The sequence below is a fragment of the Aedes albopictus genome, chromosome 2, assembly GCF_035046485.1.
Source record: "Aedes albopictus strain Foshan chromosome 2, AalbF5, whole genome shotgun sequence".
NCBI lineage: Eukaryota > Metazoa > Arthropoda > Insecta > Diptera > Culicidae > Aedes > Aedes albopictus.
In genome coordinates, this window is record NC_085137.1 from 27,765,426 (window position 1) to 27,779,463 (window position 14,038).

General features: G+C 36.9%; 1 protein-coding gene across 4 annotated transcripts in view; it reads left to right on the top strand.

Annotated features, from left to right (window-relative positions):
• The first annotated feature begins 823 nt into the window (after positions 1-823).
• Positions 824-14,038, top strand: part of LOC109416792 (palmitoyltransferase ZDHHC23-B) — a 33,418-nt gene continuing 20,203 nt past the window's right edge. The window contains exon 1 of one of the 4 annotated variants that reach the window (XM_029864178.2): positions 824-1,243. In XM_029864178.2, the coding sequence (XP_029720038.1) occupies positions 1,071-1,243 (173 nt within the window). In that variant the 5' untranslated portion in view covers positions 824-1,070. Of the gene's footprint in view, positions 1,244-6,610; positions 7,009-14,038 lie in introns of those variants that run through there. The other 3 variants (XM_029864179.2, XM_029864180.2, XM_062849365.1) reach the window with 3 other exon arrangements.

The following is a 14,038-nucleotide window of genomic DNA, read 5'->3' on the forward strand; positions in this document are numbered from 1 at the left end:
AGCAACATACAATATCATCATTCTTGATGCCCACGCCGACAGATACCGGATTGGCCAGCCATCAAAAAATCCGGAAGATCGCCCGCCGGAGGCATAGCAAGAGCTCCTCAAATTACATGAACATTAGGGACAATGGAAATTCGCGGCAAAATTTCTCAAATTTCGCGGACTACTGTAAATTTCGCGGCACTGTCGTGGTCCCATATTTTTGACCATTTTGCTGAAGAAAACTCTAATTTTGCATGCCAAATAAATAATTCACTTGGTTTTTAGAGGTCTTATCATGAACTCATCGAGAAAGTAACAAATTTGATGAAAAATTAGAAAAGAAGTATACACTGAATATACAGTAAACTTTTATTATGCGATACAGAATCGTGTATAACTTACTATTGTCTAAAGATATCATCAGTTAATTTATGTTTAGTAAGTTGAAATTGATGGAAATTTATAAGGTATGTTCACAATTTTGTCAATTTTCACGGCATTTCGCGGGATTTCTCACATTTCGCGGTCAAAGGCAAATTTCCATTGTCCCTAATGAACATTATACAACTATTTTTCATTATGCAACTCATTTCAGTTGCATAAAGAACCAGTTCGAAAAAAATGGCCACTATGGTACTGAAATGAGTTATATAAAATTGAAATTATGATACTGAATTGCATAAAAATCTTTTTGTAACCTTTCGCAATATTTTTTTAAATGAGCAGATGTCAATGATGCTGGCCACACTGTGCTGAGTTCAGTACCACCCCATCAGTCATGATTGTTTGTGGTGGGGTGTGGGTTGAGTGGGAGTGATTGTGGTGCGGTTTGTTTACAAGTTCTGCTGCTGCCTTGACTGCGCCTCGGTCGGTCGGTCGGTCGTGATCGTGAGATTCGTGCGTGTAAGGCCGCGCAGTGGCCATCAGTGAGTGATAAAAAAGACCCTACTGAAAAGCCATCAATCATTCTTTCACTGAAAAAGGTACATGTGAAAATTATTGTGGCAAGCAAAATAGGTTGTTCGGTTTCAGTAATTTCCACAGTTGTTGAGAGGTGAAAAAGTCATGGTGTTTCTTCTGCTATGAGTTCCTATGCCGATGCCCGGGATTACTATTCTTACTCTGCGTCGTCGTTCGGGGATGAAGTGGACACAGATCCGCTGTGCTGTTGTGAATATTTCGATCGGAACGACGAGCGTAATCACATTCTAGCTTGCTGCTGCAATTGCGTGGACTTTGACGAATCCTGTGACAGGTTTGTGTGCCTAGTTATTTTTGCGAAAGCAAAGGTTTTCGGCCGGCCGCCACTTCTCCCCCCGAAAGGAATTATTGATAGGGAGGCGAGGCAGCTCATTGCCATACATCCATCCAACCACACGGATGGTTTGGTACGGGTGATTGATGCGATTGGCCCTGCTAGTGCTCGGTCGGAAGTTTTGATGCATAGGATTTTTTGTGTGCTTCATTCATGATTTAGATCCCGAAGTAGTATGGAGCTTTGTATATAGCAGCAGACGTTCCCAATTCACTCAAGCAACATCCCTGTTATTCACTATTCATCACTCACTTTTCATCGTTAGAACAGTTCAAGAGGTCCGTGTTCCTCCCTTTTGACCGTTCACAAATTTGTGTTCATTTGTTCGTTTTAAATTTTTCTTCTTGATGTATAGCATACTAGTTATACCGTTTTACCTACACATATAAAGGCTACATTTATCTATTACGTAATAACAAAATCGGCATTTTTTTTGTTTTTTTTTTTTTAAATATTTCAAATATAAAAAAAAACATACTTGAGATCTTTCGCCCATTTACACACAAACAGGCGTTACACTCTTCAAAAGAGCTTGGTACACGAATTCAACGATAGATTTGAATTTCATTGGATTTTGATTCCTACGAGTGAAGGGATCTAGAATTTGTGCCAAGGAATAATCTCAGAACACCATCAGAACAATATCACTAGTTCATCAAAACATGTTCAGGCAGTTTCAACACCTATTGTACATTGTATATAGTATTGTAACAATTGTTTTTTTATCAATAAATTTTGCTTAGAATTTATTAAGATAATAGATTGATACATAGTTACTTCTGGGAAAAAAATAACTCATTACTACATAAGAATTAAAAAAATGGGTTTAAAACCTTATTCTAAAAACAAATCTGTACAACGCGAAAAAATCAGTAAACCTAACAAATAAACTAAGATTTAGGGTGGGGCGGGGCAAGATGGGTCACCTAAGGATGGATCACCATAACTTTGTAAATTCAAATCGTATTGGTTTGTAGTCGTCCGTTACTCTTTAATACACTAGTTAGCTATGCTAAAAGTCGATAAAAAGTTCATTAAATACAAAATTTAATGTTAAAGGGTAGTACGCACCTGATAAGTACAGTGGAAAAAGATAGGCCAAGGAACGGTCAAGAAATGATTTCGCTGTTAAAATTTCTTGAGCGGTCCGCAGTTGGAAAGAAATGAAAATTGTGTAACGGTCGTAACGCCTGCCGGGCAAATCAAATGGAGCTGTCACTTTTCCTTGCGGAAAAATATTCCGCTCAATTATTCCTCAAGGAAAAGTGACATTTCTTCCCATACTAATCAGATGTCAAAATTCCTTTGGTAATTAGAGGGTTTTTTTCTGGAGTGCTTTTCTTATCAGGTGCGTACTAGACTTAAACAAGCAGTTTTAAAAAGTGATCGATTTTGCGCCGTGAAAAAAGTGCGGGGCAAGATGGGTCACCTTTTTTAAGTAATTCACATTTTCTCAACGAAAAACGTCAAAATATAAGATTTGCTCCGCATTCATATATGCTCCATATCCATACTGAGTAAACAAGAGCTACTAGTAAACATTTTATAAATTTATTTGGAATATATAAAACTTTACGATTTGAGCGGTGCTAAGGCGACTTAAAAATCGATGTTTTCACTAAAAAATTGTCATAATTTTAAGTTATAATTTTGAGCGTTCATCCCGCTTGATTGAAGTCATTTATGAGATAGTCTTGCAATAAAAAATAAATTACATTTGAATGCTCCTGAAATACGTTCAAAAATGAAGGTGACCCATCTGCCCGCGGCCGTTTATATGGAGATTATATGGAATGTATCGCATACCCTACTAATTTCGTTTAGGTGATTCAAAGACGATTTTAACAAGATCATTTAGAAACTCTACATATACCGTGACCGCGCCTAATTCCAATCAGCTCCTAATTCCGTTCACTATAATCAAAACGACAAGTATTAGCCGAAATTGTCGCAAATCTCTTACAAATAGGGTCCTAAAATTAAAGACGAAATCTCGCTTATATTGAATAATACGATCAAGCATGGTATTCTAATCGGAATTGTTCTTTACTCGAACTTGAAAAACAAAGGAATAATGAGAAAATTCGAAATAAGAAAAATGGTAAATAGTTCTACTTTGACATTTGAGGTCAACCTTGTGTGACTGAGCTCGACATTTTTCGCACTGGGATTTCAAAAATGTTCCTATCTGACATACACGGTGAAAAAAAATCACTCAAAGGATGTGTTATAAGCTAGGGACGAGACAAAATGCTAAAAAAATAAAAATTATATATTTTCAAGTACGGTTAATAAAAACGTCAAAAAATGAGTAAATATGTACTCTTGAACCATATATTGTGGTTTAAAACAAGAATCCCGCTAGGACTTTAGGAGCCTATTGTTTTTAAAATTTTCCATAATTATGTCCACGCCAGACTATAATTTAAATTTGAATGATTGTTTATGTATTATTGTGAAAATACATTAAATGTTATTTATCATCCAATTGGCCGCCATACTACTTTTTTTCTTTTCGGGACCTGCGGATTACATCAATTTATATATTAATTGTATTTCCAATTAAATACTAACAAAATAAATCAAACAAGTGCCAAAGCAAAACAGTAAAGGACATATTTTTATAAATTCAACATCAAAAAATTTTTTCGTCGACGACTCATGATGCTGGAAATGAAAAAGGTACATGACCGGAATTAGGATACTAGAGGTTGTACCTGCTCCTAATTCCAATCAACATATGGATGCGAAGGAATTATGAAAAAATGCAGTACAATCGGAACAACCAACTCCAGCACCAGTCAAGGCACTAAGGACTGTTCAATTTATAAAACGGACAACTTGCTTGTGCGATATCTTTTTTATTTTTCAATAAAATCATTATCAATTTTTTTGCATAACTTTCTATAGCTATTCTCAAATGTAGGAAAAATATAGCATTAAGCAAAATGTTCTTTATCTTTTACTGAAGCGGTTTTCGTAAAACATCAATAAAAACCCATTTCTCAAAATTCGACAAAACTTTCCACATACTTAATATGCACATTTTCATGAGGTTTTCAATGTATTGGAATCTTATACTCTTCTACTAAAGGTAAAGCTTAATAGTTGATCAGTAATAATGCACCAAGCAGTCTCCGGCTTGATATAGTGAGTTACCTTATTTTCATAGAAATTATGAAAAAATGTTTATTTAAGTCCTGTGCTGCAATAACATCACGGATTCGGCTAAAAATTTGTCCAGAGTAGTAGAATATTGCTCTCTGAATGATACAGAAGAAAAATTTACTTATAATTGCATTTTTCATCAAAAATTTAGTACATAAAGATGGCCATATTAAAAAATTTCATACTTGTTGCTCCATTGATGCAGATTTTCGACTCTAGCGAATCTTGTTATTATATTTTTTTTCAGCAAAGTTGGTCCCATGTTATTGTACACCTTATTTAATAATAATCGGATGCAAAGTTTCCATTTCCAACATTATTGTTACGCAAAATTTGCATTAGGCTGCATTGTTATTTGTAAGAACCTTCAAAGAACGAAACCGTTTTGATTACTGTGTCTGCATTAGCGCACAATAACCAAACCAGCAATGCTATTGAGAAGCAGTTTTCTGCATTTAAAACCACATTATTCTCACTTTCGACTGGATTCGTAAAAAAATTGATTATTTAATATTTTCATGCCCTTTTTGCTTTACAATTGAATTTTATTGAAAAAAATCGAACCTTACTTGAGACTATAATATCTCAACACTTAATTTTCCCATTGAGTTTAAATTTTGCCAGAATGTTTATTACTCATGCTGCTGCAGCATGGCACATACTTTTCTGGTATTAAAAACGATATACCATACGTGAACAGTAATTTTATATATATTTTCAATTTTCAGCAATCGAAAAATTCACCTTATTTAACACCTGGCCGATTTTCTATAAAATAAAACTATTTTTATTCCATTCAAAAATGATCACTATAATGACAGATGATGTACTGAACAACGAAACAAGGGTGGTTAAATTTGAACTACGCGTCTTCTTTTTATAGCCTTGTAAAGTTGTCCGTTTTATAAATTGAACAGTCCTTATGACGATAGATGACCGGTACATATCATTCATTGCTAACCAGCTAGCAAGCATAAATTGTTTAAATATTTATTCGCGTAGGTTCAAAGATTGATTCGTCAAAGATGACGTCAAACCCGACATGAACCTATCATTGACCTGTTTTTATTTTGGCCTCCAAACCCAACATAGACGCAACAGTTCTGCGATGTGGGCCCAACAGTGGTCCAACATTCGGTAAAAAAATACCCGACTTTGACGCGACATTCGATTTTTTTTCAGTCTGGCAGAATTTTGCAGTGTTTTTCGTGTTTCGTGCTCAGCTAATCATTTGAGTGACAATTTATTCAAATAAAAAGAAATTGATTTTCAATTGGTGGGTGCTCTGATTTAAATCATGTATGTAGTGAGAAGCAAAAATGACGGAGAAATTTTTTGAATGAATGGGATCATTGAAAATTGATAAAACTATCTAAGGGGCGATTTCTTCACCCTGGCTTAAGCGTAAGCCAGGGTAAGCCTGGCTTACCGGTTAAGCCGAGGTGAAGAAATCGGCCCTAAGAATAAAAAAAACCTTAAAAATGCAACAACATTGAAAAAATCCAATATTATTCCTTTAAATTATTATAAAACTAACACATTTTTAAGCAGAAATAAATGTATTTTACACAAAAAATATAACTATTACTTTAACAAACAATAACAATATGATTATTTTGTCAACATGATAATTACTTGGAGTGACCGGAATTAGGAACACAAGTGAACGGAGTTAGGAGCATACTGATTGGAATTACGAACAAAAACTTGTTTTAATTGGCGACCATTTTCAAAATAAGTGGAGTACTTGCAACCTTGATTATATTTTCCTAGCAATATAGAGGCATAATGAAACAGTGTTGCACAATTACAGCCATTAAATGCAGAAGATGTGTTTTCTACAGCTGTTAGACTTAGTGCATCGCTTTAAGTGAACGGAATTAGGTACGGTCACGGTACTTGAAATTTCTCAAGTATGACAAAATAAATCACATTTCTAATGTCCTACTGAGATCTCCGCTAGCTTACCTAGAAAAAAATCAAAAAATCTTGAGACTGTCTTCTTTCAATTGCATCAAAATTGCTCAAATTTTTCACGAGATTTCAGCAAGCAACTTCCTGAAAAACTCTACTCTAACAAGCACCAATAAACAATGAATTGAGAACCTCTTGAAAATTCTGGAATGACGATGGACGACGAGGGGTTGCAAGCGCGCGTAGGCAAACGTGTCTATATCTGACGTAGTGCTGAAAAATTGATTTGTAAATAGATTGAATTTTTTCGACAGCTCCCAATCTGGGCTACTTCCGTCTGCACGACGTCTTCTACCTTGGCGTTGATAATACACTTCCTCGTAGGAAATTACCTTAGCACTCCGGTTTTTACTTTATGCCATTCTCCCAGCACAGAGTTCAGTAGCTGTTCTCCACCAGCTGATAACACAACAACCCGGTCGTGTCTGTGTTTTTTGCAAGAAAAGTACCGGAAGTGCTCCAGATAAACCCCCGGACTCAAATGGGGCCAGCGCCCCATTTGTAGATAGGTATCACTCATAATTGCAAAAAAAAATCAGCATAGCATTCCTCGCATAGAAAGGGTAAATATTTTTCTTTGATTTTTTTCTTCACATTCGTGCTTTCTTCTATAAATGTGAAATGCAGTGTGTGAACGACTGTATGTGTGATTTATGTTGTTTGCCTAACAAGAATTAGTGCTATCCTTGTGGATGGTAGGGATGTGCATTCAAGTTCAGGCTTTGTTCATAATGTAATTAAACATTACAGAACATCAGCATTCATACACTTATGTGATTCATATGTATGGTAAGTGGGGGCAGGATGGGTCACCTAAGAAATGGATCCCTATAACTTTCTGAATATAAATCGCATTTCTCTGTATTCTACCACGACTCTCAGATACACTAGTCAGCTATGATATAAGAGTATAAAAAGGTTATAAAGTTTGAAACCTGCGTCGTGACAAACAATTTTCAAAACATGACCCATCTTGCCCCACCTCATTTTAACGGGGGCAAGATGGGTCAGCTATAAGAAAACTCGATTTTCCTCCAACAAAAAATACTATATCTTCTAGTTTTTCTCTATACATCTAAGCTTCATAGACGTACAGATTACATGAAGAAAGTGTTGAAACATATCGGTAGATTATTCTCAGAACTAGAAGATTTTTGTTCGGGTAGCCATAAACGGACTTTGAAAACCTATATTTTTTGAAGGAAAATTTAAAAAATATGTTCTCAAATTTTCAGTGCTCTCATCGCTTCGATAATGTAGGTCACAGAATAGCATTTCCACGAAAAAATAAAACATTTTCAAAAACTATGCAAACATACCGAAAAATTAGGGTGACCCATCTTGCCCCGTCTACACAATACACGTTGTCATATGGAATGTATAGCATAAGGAGTTTAACGAAAAAATATTTTATTTTTTTATGTGCGAGGAACGTATAGAATTTTCAAAATAATATACCACTTTTTTGTGTATCCCCGTCGTTCATCTGGGAAAATTATTGAAAGATTCAAAACTTATATTGTGCGATTGAAAACGGTACTGACCCATCTTGCCCCCTGACCCATCTTGCCCCCACATACCATATATGAAAAAAGAAACAGCTAATGGTTGGTAGTAAGTTGGTATAAGCTTTTGGTAAAATTATTCTAGATGTGGCATCTGTGTGTCTATGAAGCAACGCTTCATTTATGCTCGTCTTAATGAAGTTATTAAGTTTGTGTCCCTGTTGGTGTAATGTGTCTATTACCTGGACAAACATATATTGCACTATTACAGCTACAGAGTTCTTGATGAGACGTCGTAATCAGCGTCGTAATCAGCATTATATTTTCAATTTCAATTTGATTTATTTTTCCAGAATCCAACTTTCTTATATCTACTATTCACATTACACTAGATTTGGTTTACCTTTCAACTGAGAAAACAATTCAAATTCATTATATGAGACATGCATACACAGAACAAAAATTACCAGCTACGTTTGGCTATTTTAGGGAAAAGAGTGCAAAAAAAAAACACCCTAGATCTCAGATTATATTTTAATGACGATTATATTTGAAATTCTTACACTTTGATGTGTCTGTTGTCTATGCTATTACGTTATCGGCCTCTGACTGATTGCTTATCGAGATAACAACATTCGAATATTTCCTATCGTCAAAGCTACGTAACTTTCATTTATGACCAAATGAGTGATAAGACTCAACGAAACTAATTCAGCTCAACAGACGTCTCACTTGATTGTTGTCGTTCAGCATCATAACGGTTATGCCATAGACAAACAGATGTAATATTGAAAAAAAAATACATCGACCACGCCACAGACAAACAGACGTAACACTTGCGAAATTTCCATCGGCCACGCTTTTAACGATCATTTTAAATTTTCATAGTTGTGGCTTCCACAACCAGAGGCGCGCGCATCGTTTTCCTATGCGTTTGACGTTTCACACTAGCGCCTTCTGTTGACAATATTGCACAACACAGTGATTCGTGCAACTTTTCCACCAGGTGATGGTAGCATGGTAGTGTGAACTGTGCGACGGATTTCCATGAAAATCGTTCAAGGTGTTACGTCTGTTTGTCTGTGACCACGCTTTAAAAAAAAAAAACTAATATATATGTATCTTGGAAAAGCAATCTTTATATTGAAAAGACACGGACAACGTCTTCAGCTTTCGGCTGTACAGACTGTTTTAAACTTAACATTAGACAACGGACAACGGAGCATGCACCAGTGGAAACGGGGAAGAAACTATTCTCACGAACTATTCTCACGAAAAGTTTCAACGCCCGAAGCGGGAATCGAACCCTCACCCCATAGCATGGTGCGATTATAAGCTTGGTGACCCTAACCGCACGGCTACGAAGCTCCACAACGATCATTTGCATTTCAAATCTTCTAAGTTGTGACTTCACAACCAGAGGCGCTTTGCTTGCTTTGGGGTAGTAGGGGCAATATGAGCCACCCTGAATTTGGCCTTATTATTTCTTCGCATCACCAAATCAAAGTCGTCGCTTGAAACACAGGCGATGTTGCAGCTGCGAAGCAAATTTGAATCCATTTTTGCTGTTGCGCATCATTGAGCTAATTAAGAGCTGCAATATGCACGAGTGAGACAAGAGTTTCTTTTGCAGTTTTTGAACTCAATTCCAATTATTTCATTCGGGTATCAAGGTTGTTCAAAACCTTTTAGAGGAGTGTTCAAACTTAGTCTCAAATGAAAGACTAACTTAGCGATACTGATTTTTTTTTTTTCGATAACGTTTTTTTGTCCCAGAAACCGTGGTGAAATCATAATATTGAGTAATGAATTTTCTGTATTCACATAAATTATCCCGGCTAGGCGACATATTTTTCTGATAAAACTCTGTGTTCCTGATGATTCCTCCAATACCCTCCTGAGGTGGTCATAACTAGGTCATGATAGAACTAGCGGTTTTATCACAGCATTTTTTGGTCTTACGGCCACGAAATCTTTTGTAGATTGTATGCATTGCCTCACAGTTTTGTGTATTTGTTTACAAAAAAATCTCCGACAACAATTGCAAATGCAAGGCTTACTGAAATGGTATATAATAAGTGATAAAACCAATTCATGACTATTTGCAAGTCTTTTACTGAAGATGTTTATAGCAGAAGTTATATGATAGTTTTATGGAACGCAAAAGGTGCAAAGTAAAAACTACCACATACAACTAATTTAGAACAACTAGCTTTTTCACATGCTCGTATAAAACCAGAATAAAACATGAAAAACCTTCAAGGCATGCTGATTGTTACTTGGGTATGTCTTCTGATTTGGGGAATGTCTTCAATCTGTGTTCATTTGTATCTGCTTCTTGACATTCATCACACACATCACTCATTCGCCGGATTCCGTAATCTACTAATTTCTTTTTGTTTGGAATTAAATCATTTACTAGCTCAAACATTTTTGATCGATCTTCAGAATGCAAAAAGGAGTTGCTGATGTTGTTCCAAATATTTTCCCAATCAATTTCCCGGAAAAATGTATTCAAATTTGTGTTGATAAGTTTCTTTTTCCAAAATGTACGTGTAAAAAATTTTACATGTTTCTATGTTGTAACTATGCACAACAAACCGTCCTTCTTCCAACCACTCTTTCATTTCTAGTCAACCTAGACTGTTGTTTAAGGTTCAAAAGATAATATTCATCATCAGTATCTTGAAAAACGAAGCTTTTACACTTGGCCTCTGGATCTTGCAGTCCTAGCCCTCCCTTTTCAAAAGCTTAAAAGTGTTGCTTTCTGTCAACTTTGAATACATTGTTATGCCACACGCACATACAGTTGATTTTATTTCAGCTAGATGAATATTCTTTGGTGGAGTACCATAATTTGGACAATACAAATGTATTTACAAACCACACTCGCTGAATCAAGTTTAATTTTCGAAATTTATTCAGATTCAATCTATACTTTATATATCGTTAATTAATTTTTCGAAATAACGATCAATGCTTTCACTCCAGGATTTTTTGAACACCACTCCTAGTATTTTCAATTCATCCGCTTCTCGGATGAACTGAGTTCCCTACGGACAGACGTTGATCCTCAGAAACTTTGATTTAGTTATATTCAACTCGATTCTCGCGAAGCATGCAAAAGAAGAGATGATTTTCAAAATTAAATCAAATTCTTCATCAGTTCGTATGAATACGTTCAAATCATCTGCGTACCTATGCAATTACTTTAAGGATATTATTGTAGAGAAAAATTCCAGAAGCATTCGCATAAATATTTCTTATAAGAGGTTTAATATACAGGGTGTTAGGTTCCTGAGTGCAAACTTTTTAAAGGGTGATAGAGGACCATAAATGGTAAAAAAAATGTTCTAAGCATATGGTTAAATCTCAACCGTTACGTAGTTATTGAACTTTCCTTGTTTTTGATTATTATTGCGTTAACTGGCTATAACTTCAAAATGGTCAAACTAATCGCTGTTTTTTCACCCTTATTCGAAAGATTAATGAATTCAAATCAAATGGCCTTTTTGAATCGATTGGTTTAGTTAAATAACTAAGTTTTCTAGATCAAATAGCTCGAAAGTACACACTTAGAAAAAATCATGTAAATTTCCGTCACTCTGAATGCACATATTCAAGCAACACATAACGTAAATTCGAGCATGAGCATGAGCATGATTGACCGCCCGCGGTTGCTCCTCTGTTATTGCAAGGACAACTGCATTTACACAAAGAACCAACAGATGATGCTTGGGATTAGCTTTCTCTTCATTGTGTAAATGCTGCAATCCCAATACTTTTCAATAAGCAATACCAGCGCCGGCCGCGTCCGAATGCAGGTCAATTGAGGATAGGGAAGGAAATGATGACGTGATTCTCGCTTAGGCCAATAACCGAGGAATTCTCTGCGTTACTACGAGAAATCACTAGGAGTTTGGACAGGGGAAATGGAGATGTGTTGAGGATTTCGACGTGGTAAACGAATGTAATGTTTTGATTCGCGATTAATAATGCGCTCGCGAAGAAATACCCTTCTAAACCTTGGACGACGAACGCGATCTATTGTGCCTCAAAACTCACCCTACATAAGTTATTCATTCGCAACTAAGGAGAACACAATGCTAAACACCGACGCATCTGTAGTTTGCGTTTCCGCGCGAGACAATGCTGAACGCGATCGATTCACAAGTATTAACAAAATAACACGGGATAAATAAATCAGAAAGATCTTACCGCATGGTTCGCCGTCTATCTTTTACCGACCCTCTCTTTTTTCCAGAAATTCATGCAACGTTTATTTGAGTCAAAACATTTATTCATTTGGGCTAAAATATTACAAATGTCGACACCGAAGATGACGAACCATTCAAAATTTTTGTGTACATGCAAAAAATGAAAGAAAAATATTTATTACCAACTAAATGTGCATTTGGAACTAGCGCCGACACATGACGTGACGAACTTTTCAATATTTGTTAGATAAATACACAAAACCCAGTGCTGAATTTTATACATCCTATAGCATTAATTATTGTGATAAAATGGAACGAGCTCACCAATAAACATCCTTCGAAGTGTCCAGTGCGTATGTGCTGCAGCATCTTCCACAAACTGGCCTCGAAATCACACTGAACCGCTACAACAACACACGGGTACGACCACGACGATGTGCACATTCAAATTGTCGACGACGACGCGGCTGATCCGAATGAAAAAAGCGGCACTTCCACTTTGCCTCCAAAAACACACTTAACCGCCCCGTACGAAGACGAGCACGCACGCAGGACGACGCCGCGATGCTTGAGCTTGAGCTTGAGCTTGATTGACCGCCCGCAGTTGCAACTCCAGTATCGCCAGACCAGCTACACTCACACAAGGAACCAATGAGATAGCTGCTTGGGACTAACAGGCATCTTCAGTGTGTGAGCGTTGGTGGTCTTGTATTTAGGCGACAATGGCGCCTGCTGCGTCAGGTTGCAGGTCAATGGGGAAGGGGAGGGAAGTGATGATTGCAATCGCTTGCCCACATCAGGCCGTTGAGTCCTCTGCGCCTGCACAAGGTCATGCGGATGTTGGTGTGTTGGTGGGAAATGTTTATTTTTGGCACATGGATCATGCATTGGTGCAAGGGTGCCAGGCGGAAAGCGATAGAATGTGTGAAAGTTACTATGAAGCGGCACAGTCCGCTTGGTTGCATAACTTGTAGGCGTTATATGATAGATTGACACTGTGCTGTAATGAAAGTTGGAAGGAAGGGAAACGGCTTTTTTTTTTTTTAATCCGTTTCTGGTTCTAGCGATCGCTACGAACGAATATACATGAGATGTATATGTAGGAGAGAGAGAGAGAGTGAGAGAGAAAGTAGATAGAAAGATTCAAAGTAGGAGGAAAGGGACGAGCCAGGGATTGAACCCAGGACCTTCTGCATATGAATCAGAAGCGGTAGCCACTAGACCACCAAGCTCGTCTACACGCAGGACGACGCCGCGATGCAACGACGAACCAAGACAGACTGAAGCAACACATAACGTAAATTCACAGACAAACAGACGTAACACTCTTCTTAACGGCATGGCACATGCATTTAACGATCAATTCAAATTTCATTTGATTTGCGCGATTGTTCCACCAGATGCGCTAGTGTTCGATCGCTTTGACGTTTGCCAGTGTACACGGTGCTGAATGATGCAAACGAAAATTACAGGCAATTTGTGTAGTAGTGTGCGTGTCAGCAAAACGTCAAATCGAAATTCATCATGGCCGACAGTGTCGCGCGCGGTTCTACCAACAGGTGGCAGTGTACTCATGAAAATGACACCGGGCAAAAATTGTTGATGAATTTCCTCTAAGAGTTACGTCTGTTTGTCTGTGGTTAATTTAAACGCACAAGTGACGTAATTTTCTGTCACATTTAACTGAATATTAAGTCATATGAAACGTAATGATGTACGATTCACAAACTGTTTACGTCACATTGAACTCAATTTTACAATAATGACGTATTATTAAGTCAGACGACTCGTAAATTTACGTCATTAAATTGTTTACGTTCTGTGTAATAAATTTACGTCACGAGTAAATTTGATTTTTTCGTAGTGTGTAG